A 20,000-nucleotide genomic window follows, 5' to 3' on the forward strand; every position below is an offset into this window, starting at 1 on the left:
AGTGGTGACAAACAGTGTGTGTGTTGGGAGTGGGACAGGCATGGATTTGAGACAAACTAAGCACTTGTTGGTATCCTTGATATAGGAGGAAAGTCTTTGTACTATGGGTTGCAGGTGTTGATCAACTAAGACAGTTATACCTGCTTTGAAACCAGCAACTGTAGGATGGCCAGGATGATTGGATTTGTGGATCGTAGGAAGAAGGTAAAAGGTGGGGGTGCATGGTTTGGGTGGTGTAAGAAGTTATATGGATTGAAGTATAAGTCCTTGTTAGGGGGCTGAGGTTTTTAGGAGGGACTGCAGGTTAGTTTGAGTCACAGGGGTGGGATTTTGATGGCAGATGCTGTATGTAGAGGTGTCAGACAGCTGGCGTAGACCTTCACTCACACACTCCTTTCGGTCAATTACCACAGAGGTAGATCCTTTGTCTGCTGGGTGGATAATGATGGAGTCATCAACTTTTAGGGAATGTAGAGCCTGAAGTTCTGCATGGGACAGGTTAGGGTCATGTTGTAGGGACCTGAGGGAAGGTTGTGAAGCAACAACCTTGTCTTCTTTCATTCTTTCAGATGTAAGCGGATGGTGAGCATGAGCAAACAGCATTCAGTCCTGTCCAGTTCGCATTTGCTGATGCTCACTCATGATTCTCTGGTTGTCTTTCAGTGAATTGTGAAAGGAAGTTCTCTCATATTCTGTTTCAGCACTCGCCTTGGTGTGAACAATGTGGAGGACATTTGCATTCAAAGTCTGTTGTTTTTGTCTGCAAACTACTTTTCTTATTGGTCCTGAGTTGTATGTGCTATAGAGGGGTCAGAAGAGAATGAACTGTTGCTAGTAGAGCACAGATGTGATAGGTGTTTGTGAGAGCCAAGAGATCCACAGTATGAAGTATATAGAAGAAGAGGAAGATGAAGACGAAGAAGAAGAAGAAGAAGAAGCCTGACAAGAAATTGCTTAACTTTTTTAACTGTGGAAGTGAGGGAAAAAAGTAAAGAGGATACGAGCTCAGGAATAGGTGAAATCTGAAACAAATATTTAATGTTACTGAAACAGTCACCAATTGCCAAGAACTAGAACTAGAACACAAGTGCTAACCTTTCTTCAGCTGACATTGCTTTTTGGTTGCCAGTGTCCTGTTTTGCATTTTCTCCTTCAATAACAGTGACCACACAGCAAAAATCACATGTTGACATAGTGTAAAGTCTTGGAACAGGGCTAAGGAAGGCTGGAGCTACAATTCAGTAATAGTGCACCACCACCAAGAATTGCATGATCCCTATAAATTCAGACAGCCAGATTTTTCATTTCCTGCTCTGCTTTACTTACTTCATCATAAGCAGTGTGACTGCCGTATAAAATACAATCCTGTGTGGATATCAGAACTTGGCATCACCATCATAATTAATGTTGAATTGTATGTCAATGATATTAGAGAGGAAAAAATGCAGTATCTGTAAGGTTATAATGCTTTAATGCTTGTTTTCTCATATTCTCTCCATTCCCTCATGTGTAAGTAATTGCTTCTTCAGAGGGATGAGTGAATGGTAGGGGAAATAGGTGAATAGACCTGTTAATGCTTGTTCACTTGTGTTGAGACACATTCATTTGTGTGCAAATGTGGCTTTATAGTAATTTCAACACCAGTATGGAAACCATAAGTAAAGTGAGGGAAGGCATTGTTCAGATAAAAATGATAAATGCATCATGCTTAGAAAAACACAACTGCATAAAGTCAGTACTAGCTTTTGAAGTACTTCTCTTTTTCTAGTTTAAATATAGATGCTCAGGCAGGCACGCAAACACTCTGGACTGTGGCAGCAATGACTGTTTTAGTGATCCCTTGGACTGACAAGGAGTGGGGTTGGAGGGGGGGGGGGGGGGGGGGGGGAGTGAGGAGAAAAAGTGTGTGACAACAGGCAGAGGGTAAGATGACAGGGGAGGCAGTGGTAAGACATCAGTCTCCCGTATGCATATGGAAGGACAGCATGTTCAAATCCTTATTCAGCCTTTCAAATTTAGGTTCACTGTGGTTTACCTAAATTGCCCTAAGCCAACTGCCAGTATGGTTCCTTCGAAACTTAAATGCACAGTTTTCTTCCAGAATCTGAACCTTGTTCCACTTATAGTGATCTCGCCACTGACAGGATGTTAAATCCTATTCTTCTTGCCTTTGTTTTATAATTATTAGTTATCTGAACTGTTCACCACACAGATTGTGATAAATAATAAAGTTGTGGTCTTCTATTGTGATTTATTCAATAATAAGCACATCATTGAATGATTGTCTGAACCGAACATAATGACAGATTCGGGAAGGTTAGAAAGGAGAAGGAGGAGGAGGCCACTCGGACCCCAGAATGAGGAGACGCCTCCCTGCAGCTTGCCGTCTCACACTTGTCACCCAGTTGTGGCGTGACTGTAGTCCTGGAATTTCAGGTGACCTACTACTCCCTTCTAACCTCCCAGAGTCTATACCTCTTTCCTCCCTGAGAAAGGAACTAACAGTTCAAAAATGTAGGAACAGTTTTTTCACATTTTAATCTGTCTATCAGCAGTATTGGAATTTTACGACCTGAAGTTAAGAACTGGCCAGCCATTCTGCCTCACTGTAATTTTATGTGAAGTGGATTTTCTTTTTAATACAATGAAGCAGTTGCAGCTTGTACAAAAATATTAACTTGCTGCCATGTGTATTTTAATACAGAGTTCAGACCAGGAATGTTATAATTTCCTTAACACATTGCAGTTCACCGAGCTGCAAGTGCTGTTAATGAAACAGGCTGTCACATTCATGTTATATTCTCTATTTTTGCTACCTTGACTCAACAATCAACCTCAAATTACGTTTTAACAACTTCCTCTTTATGCATCAAACCTGCCTTATTTTGTGGTTATACTTTTTTTGAGAGGCAATCTATTTCGTATTCAGTATACAGAGTGTTGCAGAAGGAGTGGTCAGTATTCAGGGGTATAACAAGTATGGTAATTCGTAACAAAACAAGATATAGTAAAAGTGGGCTCTAAAATGCAAACCGTAAGAGCTGTGAGCACTTGTTCAGGAAATATTTTTCACAGTAGCTCGTGAGATAAGCATTTTACAGCTCATGTTTACTGAACATTTTTCTTCTTCTTTCGTGCGTACTACCACCTCAAAAATTATGGTAAGCAAAGAACTTGCAGTAGAATAAATTTGTTTCACATGTTCATAATGCATAAGTTGTGTATTTTAGAGCCCATGTTTATTGGACTTTTTTGCTTCTAATGATAGTTCCTGTCATATCCCTGAATACTGACCATTCCTCCAGAGACCACCTGTACATTTACTCTAATTTGGAGCACATTCACATCAGTACTTCACATAATATTTAAATAGGAATATTTCAAACAGTTTGTGCTAACATAATAAGAACATTAGGAAAACATAGATTGCTACTTATCTTAAAGAAGATACTTTAAGTTGCAGGCAGGTACTACGAAAAGACACTTACATACCAGTTTTTGGCCAAACCTTCATCAGAAAAGGAACACACACACACACACACACACACACACACACACACACACACACAAGCAAGCAAGTATGCCTCATGCACACATAACCCTGTAGAATGGAAGCAGCAGTCTGGAGGGAACAGGGAAGGGGAAGAAATAGCACAGAGAGAAGACCACTGTCTGACTGCTAGACTGCCAACAGGCGCAACGCCGGGAGGCCTTGGAGCAGGGGGTGAGGAGGGGGGAGAAACGGTGTGCAGCAAAGGATAGGGATGTGGAAAGGGAAAGATGGGCCAGCATGTTGACAGAGGGCGGCACACACACAGGATGGGAGATAACAATAGGGAGGTGGTGATAGGTTGGAAACTGTTGGGTGGAGAATTCCAACATAACCCCCAATCCCTGCTTAAAGCCTTAGGCCCTTAACAGAACCTCTCCCCTGAATCCATTTCGCTCCTCACTGCTATGACACACTACAGACCCACCTTCTACATGCTCCCCAAAATCCACAAACCCAGCAATTCTGGATGTGCCTTTGTAGACGGACTAAAAGAAAGACTTTCAGCCCTCATTGACCAACACCTCCAACCTATTGCCTGTAATCTAGCCTCCTACATCAGAGATACCAACAACTTCTTTCACCAACTCTCTGCCATCCCAACCCCTCTACTTCCTGGATCCTGTGCTTGTCACTGTTGACACCACCACCCTACACACCAATATCCCCCACGCCCGCAGTCTTACTGCTCTTGAGCACTATCTTTCCCAATGTCCTTCAGACTCCAATCCCATTGCCTCATTCCTCATACACCTTACTAACTTTATCCTAACACACAACTACTACTCCTTTGAAGGGAAGATATACAAACAAATTTGTGGCACAGCCCTCTACACCTGCTTGGCACCCTCCTATGCCAACCTGTTCCTGGGCCATCTAGAAGGTACCTTTCTAGCTTCCCAAAACAGAAAACCCTTATTCTGGTTCATGTTCATTGATGATAATTTCTTGATTTGGACTCAGGTAAGAGACCCTATCTTCATTCCTTCACAACCTCAACACCTTGTGTCGAGTGCATTTCACCTTGTCCTTCTCAACTTGATGTGCCACCTTCCTGGACATTGACCTCTTCCTCTCTGATGGCTCAAGCCAGACTTCTGTCCACATTAAACCCATTAGCCACCAACAGTACCTGCATTTTGATGGCTGTCATCCCTTACACACCAAAAAGTCCTTCCCATAGAGCCTGGCCACCTGGGGACGGCTTATCTGCAGTGACAAGAACTCGCATGCCCATGTACACTGAAGTTCTCACCAACGCCTTCACAGACAGACTCGATCTCCAAGACCTAGATCACAAACAAATCTCCTGTGCCATTTCACCTCATACAACCAATCCTTCCACCATCCACAAGAATCAGCTACAAAGGATTGCCCCCTTCATCACCCAGTACCATTCCAGACTGGAACAGCTGAACCACATCCTTCACCAGAGCTTTGATAACCTTTCATCATGCCCTGAAATGAGGGACATCCTACCCAAGGTTCTTTCCACCCTCCTAAAGTGGCATACTGTTGCCTGTCCAATCTCCACAACATCCAGTGCATCCCTGTGCCACTCTCAAACCCAACCCCTTGCCACAAGGATAGTATCGCTGTGGAATACCCAGGTGTAAGACCTACCCACTCTGACCACCCAGCACATCCTATTCCAGTCCTGTCACAGGTTCATCGTACCCCATCAGAGACTGAACCAACTGTGAAAGCAGCCATGTCACATATAACAGCTCTGCTGCAATCATTCCACAGCGTTTTATGTTGGTATGACTATCATCCAGCTGTCCACCAGGATGTATGGTCACCACCAAACTGTGGCCAAGAGGAAAGTAGACCACCCTGTGGCACAACATGCAGCTGAGTATAATGTGCTTCATTTCAATGGCTGCCTCACTACCAAAGACATCTGGATCCTCCCATCCACCACCAGTCTTTCTTAACTGCACAAATGGGAGTTATCCTTACAACATATTCTCTGCTCCCAAAATTATCCAAGCCTCAACCTACAGTAACCTGCTTCCCTGCTCCCTCAAGATTGTTGCTCCAAGATGGCAGTGATGTGTGCATCACGTGTGCCTGCTTGTGTAAATGAATGTGTGTGTATTTCCTTTTCTGGTGAAGGCTTCAGCCGAAGTTAATGTGTTAGTGTCTTTTCGTTGTGCCTGTCTGCAACTTGTCATCTTTATGGTAAGTAGCAGCCCATCTTCTATATATATTGTTGGTATTCCAGCCTAGAGTTTCCATTGTTTGATTATGTTAACATAATGTTAGTTAATAACATAGTATAGTTAACACACATTTCCTAATACATCTCAGCAGCTCATGATGATTTTCAAATATTAATTAAACTGGTCTTAGATTTTTGGAGTGAAGTTTAAGTAGTGACCATTATTACATTTTTGTATTCATGGGATCAGCAATTTTTTCAACTTGGGATACTATGAAATTTTAAATATCAAGCACTTTTTTGACATAAAAGTTAACAGTTCCATAGGAAACAGAAAAACATAAAATACTCACAGAATAAAAGAATTTGGAAAATTAAGTCTGGCATTTGGTTTTAGCATGTACCTGATAATTTTATTCTGAAATTAAATTCCTAAAAGGAAAAAAACAATAGTATTTACTTACTGTAGAAGTCGATTCAAACCAGTTGGGAAGGTTCCACAATGCCATGTCATGTTTCAGGTGTCAATAGGAAAATGAGAAATGAAAAGGTGGCTTTCACAAAGGGAGTGAAGGGTGGGGGAGCAGTTTCGGTGGAAAGGAAATTACAAAATTGGGTGGAGGGGGATGGTGTGAAACATAACAGATGAAAAGTGAGTGTAAAGGTGCAGTTTCTGTGATGCAGCTGTGGCCACATACTCACGTGAGACAGCTTTATTGGCACCTAACATAGTTTTGAAGGAGTCTCATTTTGGGTCCATTTGGCCAGCTAATTGAATTGCCCAATATCCAGATTTGTGGAGCATTGAGATGTGACAGTGGCCCTGTGTTTGATTGCATGGGAATATGTGGTCGAGTATATTTGTTGTCAAGGATCCAATAGACCACATCTGATTACACAAGGGAGGATTGCCATACTGTGCACCAAGCACATTGTAACACTTTCACATGTGTGTCTGCCAGCTGAGAACATGTAATCGACTACCTGCAACATTGTGTATCATCTCACACTATTGTAGACATTTTCTTGGTTTCTTTGTCACTCAGTCAGTTACTGAGTACCCGTGGGCATGAATTTTACTTTAGCCCAGATGTTTGAACTTAGTTAATTCAAACAAAAAATAAGAAATATTTCAGAAAGGAATGAGCAACTCATTTAGTGTTAGGTATCTGTTTTGTAAAATTTATTTCCTCACTTGATTCATCATATAATCTGTAAAATAACATTCAAGTCGATTTGTACCACAAATGTAAATTCATTGTTGACTATTTCACATGGTGTTCTCAAATCTTTTTCATTCACTAATGCATCAGCATAAACTTCCTTTATTTGCTTGTAAATTTATTCTGATTTCAACTTCCAAGTGTACAAAAATTAACCAACAACTCTCATCTCACACTTTCTAGAACTTCGTACCACACAGTTCTTTTCAAGCTACCGCACGATGAATAGCAACAACTTGTTTCGGCAGGCATTCACACAGACTGATACAAGTTGTCAAGGAAACCATTCCACGTCTTATAGAAGCCTGATATCAATCTACGCAGAGGGAGTGTGCAGTAGGTCATTATTTCTTCAGTTACCACCATGTTGTGTTCCACTGAGCAGAGATGCACAGTGGTTAAGATATTGCATTCACATTCAGGAGGAGAAGGCTTCAAATTTTAGCTTCGACATCCTGATTTATGTTTTTGGTTTGTGTTCAAAACCAATGACCAATTTCTTTCTCCTGTCTTTGTCCTATCTGAGCTAGTACTGTGCCCTGATGTCTTTGTCTTCATTTGTCTTTCTAGGCCCACTGAGTTTTATTTCTTACTTTATCCAAATCTGTGAACAGATCAGCACCATAATTTGTTGTTGCTATACTTCACAGAAGTAGGAATGTCTGCTTCTTCCTGATAATGTGTAACTTGACTCATTCTACATGCCTGAAGGCTCTCTGTTATAAGAATATTTCTGTAACACAATTTGTGAACTGAAAGTAAGCAAAATTCAACTGCAATACAACTTTAAAGTGATACTGGAAAATATTGATAACATTTTTAAAGGTCAGTAAGGGTGGAAACATGTGGTTCAGTCCTACCAAAGTGACCAGCAGTTTCGTGCATTCGTAATAAGTGTAGAGCTCATAGGAATACATGAAATGCAAACAAAATTACATCTGAGATCATTCAAACCAGTCCTCTTCCTTGAGCTTTGGTGTGGAACTTTCCACTGGAAAATTGGAATACTTAAGTTAGGTGAATGAAGAATTTGGCTTTGAAGTGTTCATCGCAAGAGTTATTTTACAATAAGCAGAGGTCACTCTAAGATTGCAGTACTGTGAGTGGGTTTGGAAATGATGAAATGAGATGAGCACTTTCTAGGGAAAGTGAAGTGAGACTATGAAGTTTAACTTACACTGAATACAACAGTGAAGCTACATAATTGTATCTACAGGTATAGAAATAATTCATATCTTTTTGTGAGAAAGATTGTTCATTAAGAGTTTAAGCATACTGTCATAGGCATCTAATTTACCCTCCTTGTTCTTTCTCCAAGTTGTCAGTTCTCTCTGAATATGCTACACATGTTCATCTTATCCACCACTTTGTACACTTCGTGGGATGTCTGAGTGGCAAACCTCCACAGTACCAGTGAAATGTGTGTTCTTATCTGAATTACATTCTTTCAAGATACTGCATAAGGCAGAGAATGTGATTGAGTGTGTATTATAATATCCAGCTTTAATATTATAGACTACAGTGAGTTTGGATACAAGTTGTGTGCCACATGGAAAGTGAAGCAATGACTCGAGTAATCAATGACACAATAAGGCAAGGTATGCAAGCAATTTGATATTCACAGACATTATTGTTCTCTGACATGCTCTCTTAATTGTCACATAGCTCAAGCTAAAGTAACATTTTCTGCACATCTTCTTGTTCAAAAGTGAGTCCCTTTTCTGGCAGAGATGCGAAAGTAGTTATGTTTCTGCATTTTAATATCCTCTTGGTAATCTTTGAAAATTCTCAATTATGTTTCAGAACCATTCCACATATTATTCCAAATTATTTGGTGGAAACAGAGAAAGAAATCAAAAATAAAATAAGAGAGTTAGCACTGGAGCATCCACAATCTTTCTTAAACATGAGCACAACACCACTAAAAGTAAATGTTAAGCAAGCTACAACAGTAATAAACCGAACCAATCATAATCACATACCGGTAAGTGACTTTCTTCTGTTCAGTCATCAACAGCATTTACACCAAACTTGGAACTACTCAAATATTATGTATAAAATGTGATAATTTGCAACAGCAATTTTCTTTTAATTTAATAATTGGAATAATATGACAAAGAAATAGCCACTTTGAGCCTCTGGAGTTGAACAGAACAAACATTAAGGATTTAAAATGATACTGGAGAGCAATTCAGTCCACTGAGTTATACCAGAATTCAAATTTAATGGAAAAGAATGGGAATTCAGACATAAATTAATTATTTTTTTAGTTAGTACAAGGACATGATTATAAAAACTACAGTTCGATGCATTAAAAATAATGGCATGTTGCAGTTATATTCTGATGTGTTTGAAATTTCCAGTTGTGTGCTTCACCAATCCACTCAGCTTTTACTTTATCAATCATTTGACATTGCTTCACAAGAACATAATGCAAGATATATATCTTTTCTGTACATGTAGTGTACATGTTAAAACTTAGTTTTTGTTGTCCTATTATGTAAAGTATTTATATATCAACATTTTGCATTAACAATGGTGGTTTCGGATCCACTTTAAAATGGTCTGGAAGTGAAGGCCAAGACTGTTCCTCGACTTCAATGAAGTACACACAGCCAACTGGAGTGGCTTTTCATTAACTAAATATGCAATTGTGGAACAAGATCAGTCTCTGAACATGGAGAAACTAAACCGATGGCCATCCAAAATTCAGCACTAGGAAAGATCGGAGATACCACACCCAAATTGATTTGGGAGACAACATGTACAAAGCTTATGATTGAAAATACAGCCTCATGTGAAGTGAGGAAGATGATGAGTGCTGCCGCGATTGCTTGGTATAACCGCTGCTACTTGCCTCAGCATTGAATCAAAAAGGTTCTGGATGTGTTGTTGGTGTGCAGCAGTCCATGCTGCTTCCACATATTGCCAAAGTTGATCTGGTGTAGCAGTGGGTGGTGTAATCAGGGCCAATCGTTCTGTAATAATCAACTAGCCAGGAGAACAGGGAGACCAAGACAGCAATGCAATCCAATGGACGATGAAGTCTTGAACATTGCATTCCATGTGTGGTCATGCATTATTCTGTTCCAGTGCGGCTGTTGGCAAGCTCTGAAGGTATGAGAGGAGAGGACAACAGGCTCCAACACTTCAGAGATGTAATTCTGGCTGGTTATTTTACAGGCAATGCCTACTACAGTGGTGTGAGAGTAGAATCCAGTACCATCCCAAATAGTAATATCAGGTGGAGGACCAGTATGATGATGCATAAGGCAACAGTTCAACAGCCTCATGGTGTTCCAGACTCTACTCTGACCATGCTGGAGGTGCTTTCAGAATCAGTATTTGTCAGTAAAAACAGTGTCGTCCCATTCCGTTGGCCACATCTGTTGTTCATCGAACCATTGCCACTGCAAACGTCTGTGGTATTGACTTGGTGGTAAATGCAGCAATGGACGCCTTGTGACAGTCCATTCTGGTGCTAAAGACATCAAGTGGTATACACAGACAGTGCTTGTTGGCAATAGATCGAATTTGTTGTGATATTGTTCATGACGTAGCAGAGCAATCCATCACTGTCATGCACACAGTAGGCCTGTCGTCACATGTAGTGGTGCAACAAGGTTGGTGCGATCAGTCCTATAGGTCTGTTGTTCCCTCCTTAATCCAGAAATTACAGACCCACATCACAGTTGCTGGGTTCCATCTGATGCAATTTCTCTGAAGGATAATCCGCAATCCCTGCAGGGGACTATTCTTTCTTGGTCGAACTCCAAATCATACTAAAAAGATGCTCACTATCTTCTATGAGGCATACTGAAGCTACTTACACAAAACAACCATATGAAAGAACAATTCCAGTACAGCCACGTCACGGTCTGCTCTCCCTTTATATAGCACATGCAGGTGTCGCTACTGGCACCCTTGATAGGTTCCTGCACTGAAATGCTAATCACATGCACTTCTCGTCACCGCAGATGCAGCTGCAAATTTCATCTGATGTGGATGCTTCCTTCAGGGTGTTGCATTTTGGATGGCCAACAGTGTAGTAATGCATTTTGTTGTCGTCAGTCTACTGGCTGCCACAATTTCCTCTTTAATATACAGTACAGCTGTGTTAGGCTATGCTTCCAACGTTTGTTCAGTGTCAGTGTGGATACCACTTTGTATCCATTATCAGTTCCTGGCAGATAACATTATGTAGGAAAGCGTGAGGCAACACTGACCCTACAACCACTCTTAGAAGATAGGGTAAGGACAAACCAACCTTCATTTATAGGTATACTTAGAGGAAGCTTTTGACAATACTGGCTGAAATATACACTTTGAAATTCTGAAGGTAGCAATGACAAAATATGGGGAACAATTTGCTATTTATGACTTGTACAGAAATGGGATGGCAGTTATAAGAGTTGGGGGGTGTGAAAGAGAAGGAACGGTTGAGCAGAGAATGAGATAGGGTTGTCACCTATTCCCGGTGTTATTCTACTTTTACATTAAGCAAGCAGCAAAGGAAACCAAAGAAAAATTTGGGGAAGAAATTATAGTTTAGGAAGAGGAAAGAAAAACTTTGAGGTTTGCCGATGACATTGTAATTTTTCACAGCCAGCAAAGGACTTGGAAATTTAGTTGAATGGAATGGACGTCGTCTTGACAGGAGGATCGACAAAAGCAAAACAAGGGTGATGGAATGTAGTCAGATTAAAGCAGGTGATGCCGAGGGAATTAGATTAGGAAATGAGACACTAAAAGTTGTAGATGAATTTTGCTATTTGGGCAACAAAATAACTGGTGATGGCCAGAGTAGAGAGGATATAAAATATAGACTGGCAATGGTAAGAAAAGCATTTGTGAAGGTGAGAAATTTGTTAACATCAAATATAGATTTAAGTGTTAGGAAGTCTTTTGTGAAGGTAGTTGTCTGAAGTGTAGTTATGTATGGAAGTGAAATGTGTATGATAAGCAGTTCAGACAAGAAGAGAATAGAAACTTTTGAAATGTCGTGCTATAGAAGAATGCTGAAGATTCGATGGGTATATCATGAAACCGATAAGGAGGTACTGAGTAGAAATTGAGGAGAAAAGAAATTTGTGACGTAACTTGACTAAAAGGACAGTTCAGTTGATAGGACACATTCTGAGACATCAAGGGATCACCAATTTAGTATTGGAGCAAAGTACGGGACCTGAAAGTTGTACAAGGAGACCAAGAGATGAATACAGTAAGTAGGTGCAAAATGGTGTTGGTTGCAGTAGTTATTTGGTGATGATGAGGCTTGCACAGGATAGGGTGGCATGAAGAGCTGCATCAAAGCAGTCCTCGGACTGAAGACCGCAACTATAAAAAAATAATGTTGTGGAGAATGCAGCCTCTTTGGGTCTCCCATTGTTCATAAAATAAATGAGCTGCAGGAACTGCTTTGGACAAATTATTCTTTCTCTCTTGGGACAAAAATAGTAATCTATACATAGTAGAAATCCTTCCTTACCACCAATTTCAATGGAATAACTAGCACTTCAGAATTTGTCTTTCTCAGCTAATCAGTTTTAGTAAAATCCAATCCTTCTTGGAAGTGAAAAGTCAAACATTAAATATGGATTGAAGACAACTTTGCTAATGCTGTGACCAGATACAATGAAAGTACAGTATTCACTAATCAGCTGAAAATAAGAGTTAAACAACGTGTGCATGGTGCCTTCTGTTGTTCTGATCACCAATCAGAATGGTCATGTTCACTTTCTAAGAAGACATCAGTGTTAACTGCAGAGGCCTCTGTGTGAGTTCTCCAGATCACCAGGTGATTTCAGCTGAACAAGGTCTAAATCATAACTGACTCATTACACATACAGTGAGCTCTCATCATCCCAACGATACTGAAGGAAAATAACATTCACATTAATGAACAGGATGCTCAAGGCATTTGAGCTGCAGCATTGTGGAACTTCCATTATCATCTTTGTGTACCAGCATATCGAGGTTTCTGACGAGAAAGTGAGTGTGTGGCTGTCTGTGAAAAGGATGCTACTCGCAGTGGGCACTTGCTTACCCCCATATTCAGTGCCGCCCTGAATTAAAATAAATAACCAAGGCAAGAAGAGTTAGAGGAAATGTGATGGCAGAGAGGCTACCAGCACTCTGATGTGTAACCTGCTTCCTGTTTTCAATTGGATATAATGACTCAGATGTTAACCACAGCACTGAGTTCCAAGTTTACAAAGGTGGTTGATGTACAAATATTTTTGACAGGCAAGTTCTGCATTCAAGTCCTGGTGTAACACCAGTTTTAATTTGGCAAGAAGTTAGAAAACGGCTCACACTCCACTGCAGAGTGACAAAATCTGTGTTCCAGAGCAACACCTGAATTTAACTACTATACTTTTATTGGCAGTCCCCTGTGAAAATTTTGAAATATGGGTGAATTTCGTGGAGATGTTCGAAAGTTCAGCATGCTAGTTACCCTTTCTACTGGAAGCACTCCTGCTAGCACAACCTGTCTAGCGGCGTCAACAGATAGCTTCCCCCCAGGGGGCTCACCACCCTTCAATGTGTTTATGCTTGTCTGCCACGGGGCCCCAGTCTTTGTAGCACCTCTTCCCTTTCCATGCTGCATGTCTATGCTCCTGCCATTCTTTTTCCTCTGCCTTGGATAGTTTTGGGAATGCATTCCAAAGTTTTGATAGTCCAGCATCAGAACAGTCCCTCATCTGTTTTTTTCTTTCTTTCTTCATTCTCCATCTCCTCACCTTCCTCTGCTTTGGTGTTTGAAGTTTCTCTTTCTGTCTTTTTCCTCCATGTGCTCCTGAAGGCCGGTCCATGCAGGTGTCTGTGTAACACATAATTCCCAGACCTGAGTTGACAGATAGGATTCGCACTGCTCAGGGAGGGCTGATTGTCTGAGCTGTTACATTTCCAATTCCAGTTGGTCCCTCTCTCAAGAGTTTGGGAGATGTGACATCAAGTGTGAACAATCACCTAAGGAGGTTAGTCCCCCCTCTGAGGGGAGCCCCAAGTTGGAAGGAGCATGCCGTCAGAGTTGCTGGCAATCCTGGGGAATTTTTTTTGCAATGAGCCAATCACCAGTCTACGTCTACTAAACGTAAACAGAATGAGGCTAAAGATTCAAACACTATCCAAGCTGCACCCTGGTTTCTCATGGTATCACAAACTGAAGGAGGTCAGTCCTTTGCTATGTTTAGTCCATTTATTACTCAGAAAGGTGCTGATGCTATTGCAGGCCCTGTGAAATCATGCTCTCACTGCTATCCTGTTTATGTCGAGGCCCATCATATGCTGAGTTCTTCGCGTGGTGTTACACATTCGGCTGCTTGATGGTCTGACCAAGGGAGAAATCCAAACTTATCTCTCTGATCAGGGTGTCACTGCAATCCGTCGGGTAAGAAGTTGATGCGAACTTAGTACCTACATGCATTCTTTTTCTTACATTTGATTGAGTAGTGCTTATATTGAAGTTTAAGGCAGACTGTGAAGTCATCCACAGTCCGACTGTACAACCCAAACCCGATGCATTGATACCAGTTCAACATTATAACCACACTTGCATATCCTGTCAAAACATGGCCGTATGAGTTGCTTGCTCACAAGGGAGATTACCCGTCATCTTCTCCCTGCTTTATCAGCTGTAATGGTGACCATGCCACCACATCCTGTGAATTTTCCCATGTATCTAGAGGAGCTGGCTGTCCAGCAGATCTGGAGAAGGAAAAAGTACCCTATCTTGTCACTCACAATTTGCTGGCTAGTCAAAAGCCCCACATTTTACCATCCAGCATTATAGTGCTGTTCTTGCAATGCCATGCCGACTTGTGATCTCCAATACAATACTGCAGTTGTGAAATCGCACAGTATCGTGGTATCACCCCTGTCTTCTTCTCCTACATCTGCACAAGAAGCCACCAAATCATCACCCCCGGTGGTGAAATCAACTGTTACACAACCTGCTGATCAGAAGGAACAAAAGGAATATTCCCGTGATGACTTTTTACGTCCATCCTGCCAACAAATGTGTAAATCTTCATCTACCAACTGTAAACATCCTAAGAAATTGAACAAAGACAAATGGTCTTTTCCTCCCAAGACACAGAGATTCTCTTCAACGGTGTCACATCGTGATAACCTCACTGGCTGACCTCCAGTTTGACGATGCACAAAACCTACCATTTTTCTGCCCTGAAATCCACAGGCTGATCCAGGGAGAATGCTGATGCCTCTGTAGATTTCGTGGAACGGGATCCTTCAGCCTATGCACACTGTAGCAGTAAGTCTTCAAAGGCTGGCATTCAGCAGCTGCTGAGGTGACTATCCGTTGTTTGTTCCCTCCTTCCCATTCTTTGTTATGATTCTTCTCCAATGGAACATTCATGGCATTAGGTCCAACATGGAGGAATAAAGCTGCTCTTGAAATTGCAGTATCCTGTCATTTTCTGCCTCTAAGAAATAAAATTGCATCCTCACAACTGCTTTGACCTATCGGTTTCCTTCTGGTCCGCTTTGACCTTTCCCTGCCCCCATCACCCTTTCCCCCTCCCTCACCTCTCCCCTACCACCTCCCCAGAGGATGGCATTCAATGGCAATGGGGGAGTCATGCTGCTCATTCAAGATGACGTTCACAGCACAGCCAAACATATCACTGAACACCTGGCTGCGAGCTGTTGCAGTCATATTTTCCTCCTCATTTCACCTTTTCTCTTTGTAACGTCTATATCCCTCCATCATTTGCTGTAACCATGGTTGACTTACTCCAGCTTATTGGTCAGCTGCCTCACCCCTTTTTGCTGCTTGGCAATTCTCTTTGACGCTCTTCAAAATCTTGTCCGACGGGTTCCCACTTGGCTGACCTTCCCAATCAACTCAGCCCCATGTGTCTTAGCATTGGAGCACCCACATTCCTTTCAGGCTCCACACACACCTATTCACATTTGGACCTTTCCTTCTGCACTGCCCAGCTTGCTTGTTGTCTCGAGTGGTCCATCCTCTCTGACACACTCTTGAGTGACCATTTCCCGTGTGCTATCCCTTTGTTGACTCCTACCCCACCTTCATATAAACCCAAGTGGAAGCTTTCTAAGGCTGACTGAAGGCTTTACTCCTCCCTGGTGACCTTCAACAAACAACTTTTCCCCATTCGTGATGACTAGATATAGTGCCTTGTCACAGTCCCCTGTCACAGTCCCCTGCTGGACTGAGGTGTGTCACGGTGCAATTCCTGCATGGAGATTTGCTCTCAGTGTTTTTAACTGGCATCCTACAGTGGCAAACTATATTTGTTACAAACAGATGTGTGTTCATTGTTGTCACATTCTTGGAGATAGCAAAAAATCTAGCCAGATTTCATTTAACAGTTTCACTCCCTCTTCTGTCTTGTAGAGCAACCTCCTCCAGATCTCTGGGACCAAGGTCCACTCCCCAATTTCTGGCCTGACCATGACAATGATGTCATTTTGGACGCTGTTGTTATCTCCAACACTCAGTGCAGCCATTTTGTGGAGATTTCGAGCTCCACCTACTGTCACCCTGCCTTTCTCCCTTGGAAATCAGTGGAGAAGGCTCATGTGACACCTTTTTCCTCTCAGAATCATGACGGTTACATTGCCGCTTTTACTAGGAGAGACCTAGACCACACTCTCGCTTCATCTCGATCGTCCACCCCAAGGCTGGACGGTGTTCACATTCAGATTATGCAGCACCGTTCTCATGCAGGCAAGAACTTCCTCCTTTGTACTTACAATCACATTTAGATAGATGGCACATTTCCTAGTTACTGGCAAGAAGCCCCTGTCATACCCATACCTATGCCCAGTAAGGACAAATGCCTTTCTTCTAGCTACCACCCCATTTCTCTCACAAGCTGTGTTTGCAACTTGAGGGAACATATGATTCATGGCCAGCTCGTATGGTGGCTCGAGTCTCACAATCCACTAATGACTACACAATGTGGATTTTGAGTGGGCTGGTGTGTAGTTGACCATCTCATCACATTGTCAACCCATGTCATGAACAGTTTTCTGTAGAAACACCAGATTATGGCCATGTTTTTTGATTTGGAGAAAGCCTAAAACATCTGATAGAGGACTAGTATCTTCCGTACTCTCTACATCTGGGGCTTCCGAGTTCGCTGCCCCATTTCCTTCATGAATTTTTAAAAGACTGAGTTTTCAAGGTATGTATTGGTTTGGTCTTGTCAGACACCCTTATCCAGGAGAATGGGCTGCCTCAAGGCTCCATCCTGAGCTTCACCCTCTCTGTTATCGCCATTGATCCTATTATGGACTGTTTCCCATCAGGCATCTCTGGCTCCCTTTTCGTCAATGACTTCACAATCTATTGCAGTCCTTCTTGGACTTGTCATGTTGAACAGCTTCTTCAGTGATGTATTGATTGTCATGTCTCATGGAGCATTGACAATGGCTTTCACTTTTCCATTGACAAAACTGTTTGTATGAATTTCTGGTGGCACAATGGGTTACTTCCATCATCTTTACACCTTTAGCCTGTCACTCTTCTGTTCGCTGAAACTATGAATTTCTTGGTGCTCATACTTGATAGGAAACTTTCTGAGTCCTTCACGTGTCTTACCTGGCCACACGCTATACTCGGTTCCTCAGTGTCGTAAGCAGTACTTCCTGGGGAGCGGATTGGATCACCCTCATCCATTTGTACCAATCCCTAGTTTGTTCAAAATTGGACTATGGGTGTTTCATTTATTCCTCTGCACATCTGTTCATCTTATGCCATCTTAACTCAATCCCTCATCATAGAATATGTTTGGCCACTGGTACCTTTTACACTAGCCCAGTCGAGAGTCTCTGTGCAGAAGCTGCTGAACTACCACTGTCATATTGGCATGATGCCCTCCACAGTGAATATGCATGCCATTTGTCTGCTGTGCCTGATCACCTATCCTGTGTCCTCTTTTTCAATGACTCCTGTGACCACCAGTATGAGGCATGCCCATCTTTTCTGTTACTTCCGAGGAGTTTGCTTTCGGCTAATACTCTGGCAGCTTAACTTCATGTTACCTGCCATATTCCCAATAGATGTGAACCCTTCACTGCCTTGGCTTTGTGTGGTGGACTGTGTTTATCTTGGACTTCATTCACTTCCTAAGGACACTATCCCGGATTCGATCTATCACTGAAGCTTCTTGACCTTCGCACACAACTTAACGACAGTGCCCTCATGTATACTGATGGCTCTGAGACTGACCATGGTGACAGGTGTGCCTTTGTCATTGGCACTGACCATTTTCAGTACTGACTTCCAGAACACTGCTATATTTTTACAGCATAGCTCTTTGCCCTCTGTCAGGCCAGCTAGTGCATCCAGCAACACTGACTTTTTTAACTGTGTCATCTACTCCAACTCTCTCAGTGCCATTCAGAAACTCTGTGTGCTGTACACTGTCCTCCTACCTTGACATGCTAGGCTCTTCCATCCCTTTGGATGATCTGCATGTTGCCATCTGTTAACAGATCGTGTCACTTTCGTGTCACCATTGGTCTTCTCTTCACTGGAACAAGCTCCGGAGAATTAAACCTCTCCCAGTGGCTTGACCAACCTCCTCGCAGCCCCTTTGTCATGATTTTCAGCCATTGCCATTTGTTATGTGGTGATCCTTCCCCACTTTCTGCTCATTGTCATCAACCTTTGACAGCTTGCCATTTCCTGACCGAATGCCCTTTTTTAACTGCTTATGTTCCAGTGTGCGTTTGCCATCTGAGTTTTTGCTCATTTTAGTGAAACACACAGGCAGTTGACCGTGTTTTACTTTTTATCCATTTTAGCAATATGGAAAATGACATGAATCTCTGGTTCAGAAACTCCACCGTCTCTACAGTGTATTTTGTGGATTTTTTCTGAGGGGAGGTCCTTGTTCCTAGCTTTCTTTTCTTCCATCGAATGGGCTTAACATGAAGTCACTTTTAACTTCTTTTATTTATTAGTGTTCTAAGGTTATGACATGGCTGCTTATGACCTTGTGACGAAGCAAGCTGGGATATTTTTACTTCCCCTTGTGATGGCATTCCGTGCTTTTTATTTCTTTGTTTGTTGTCCTCGGTGTTGACGTACTGCATTGTGATACTGGCTGAAAATTGGAGTGCGGAAGTACAACACTGACTACTTTAAATAATGTAGCTGACAGGTGCATAGTTGCATTTCACAGTAGTTTACTTTCACTGTTTACAACCCCCAATAATACACAGTTACATATGGCCAGTGCACTATTGTTTAACTTTTGATAAGCCTCATTAATAGGTTGCAGGTGACCATCCACATACTGCAACAATAGTTTCCTGTTGAACATCTACAAGCAGTAAAAACCTAAACACAAAGTTCGCAGTTCTTGAAGAATAGAAAGATACATACAGAGTAGGCACCATCATTGTTTTAACACATGGCCTAATTGTGTAACACTTATTTCACAGTTAAGTTGGATCATTGTTGTTGTTCTAACCAACACAGGTTTCTAGCCTGAAACTCGGTTGTGGACTGACTGTCTTGGGGCCAAAAACCAGGTCCTTATATAATCTCACAATAATTGGTACTGAACTTATACGTTGTTCAAAGTTAAATTTACAGAAATTACAATTATAACTTAACTCATTATATTAACTGAATACATCAAAACATTGGTTGTTTTTAACAGTTTCTTCTACTGCAAGAGTTAGGCCGAATTATTTGTTTAAATCATGAAATTAACAAATATAAGTATGCAAACAATACTTTTGACAAAACTGTTAATTACTTTTGAATTAATTAAGGGCTGGTTTTGCTAACATGTTTCCAATTAGAGCCAAATAGATACTTTAAGAATTCTAGCATTTCCTTTTCAAAATGTTTACAACTATTACAGAATTTATATTTGTTTATATGTCAACAATAGAATTTAAGTTACAAAACAATTACTGATTGCACACTATAATGAAAGATACTAACTAGGAATAATCAAAATAAATTAGAAAACGAATTACATACATAAAGCTGAGCACAAAATTAGATTTGGTGTTATATTCTTTAAAACTGAGGGCCAGCCTTTTTCTTTTA

General features: G+C 41.5%; 1 protein-coding gene across 3 annotated transcripts in view; it reads left to right on the forward strand.

The window, feature by feature from the left end:
• LOC124789691 (caspase-2) overlaps window positions 1–20,000 on the forward strand; it is a 76,705-nt gene that overhangs the window by 25,557 nt on the left and 31,148 nt on the right. For all 3 annotated transcript variants that reach the window (XM_047257130.1, XM_047257131.1, XM_047257132.1), the window contains one exon: window positions 8,741–8,921. In XM_047257130.1, coding sequence (XP_047113086.1) covers window positions 8,741–8,921 — 181 coding nt within the window. The remainder of the gene's footprint in view (window positions 1–8,740; window positions 8,922–20,000) is intronic.

The sequence above is a fragment of the Schistocerca piceifrons genome, chromosome 3, assembly GCF_021461385.2.
Source record: "Schistocerca piceifrons isolate TAMUIC-IGC-003096 chromosome 3, iqSchPice1.1, whole genome shotgun sequence".
NCBI lineage: Eukaryota > Metazoa > Arthropoda > Insecta > Orthoptera > Acrididae > Schistocerca > Schistocerca piceifrons.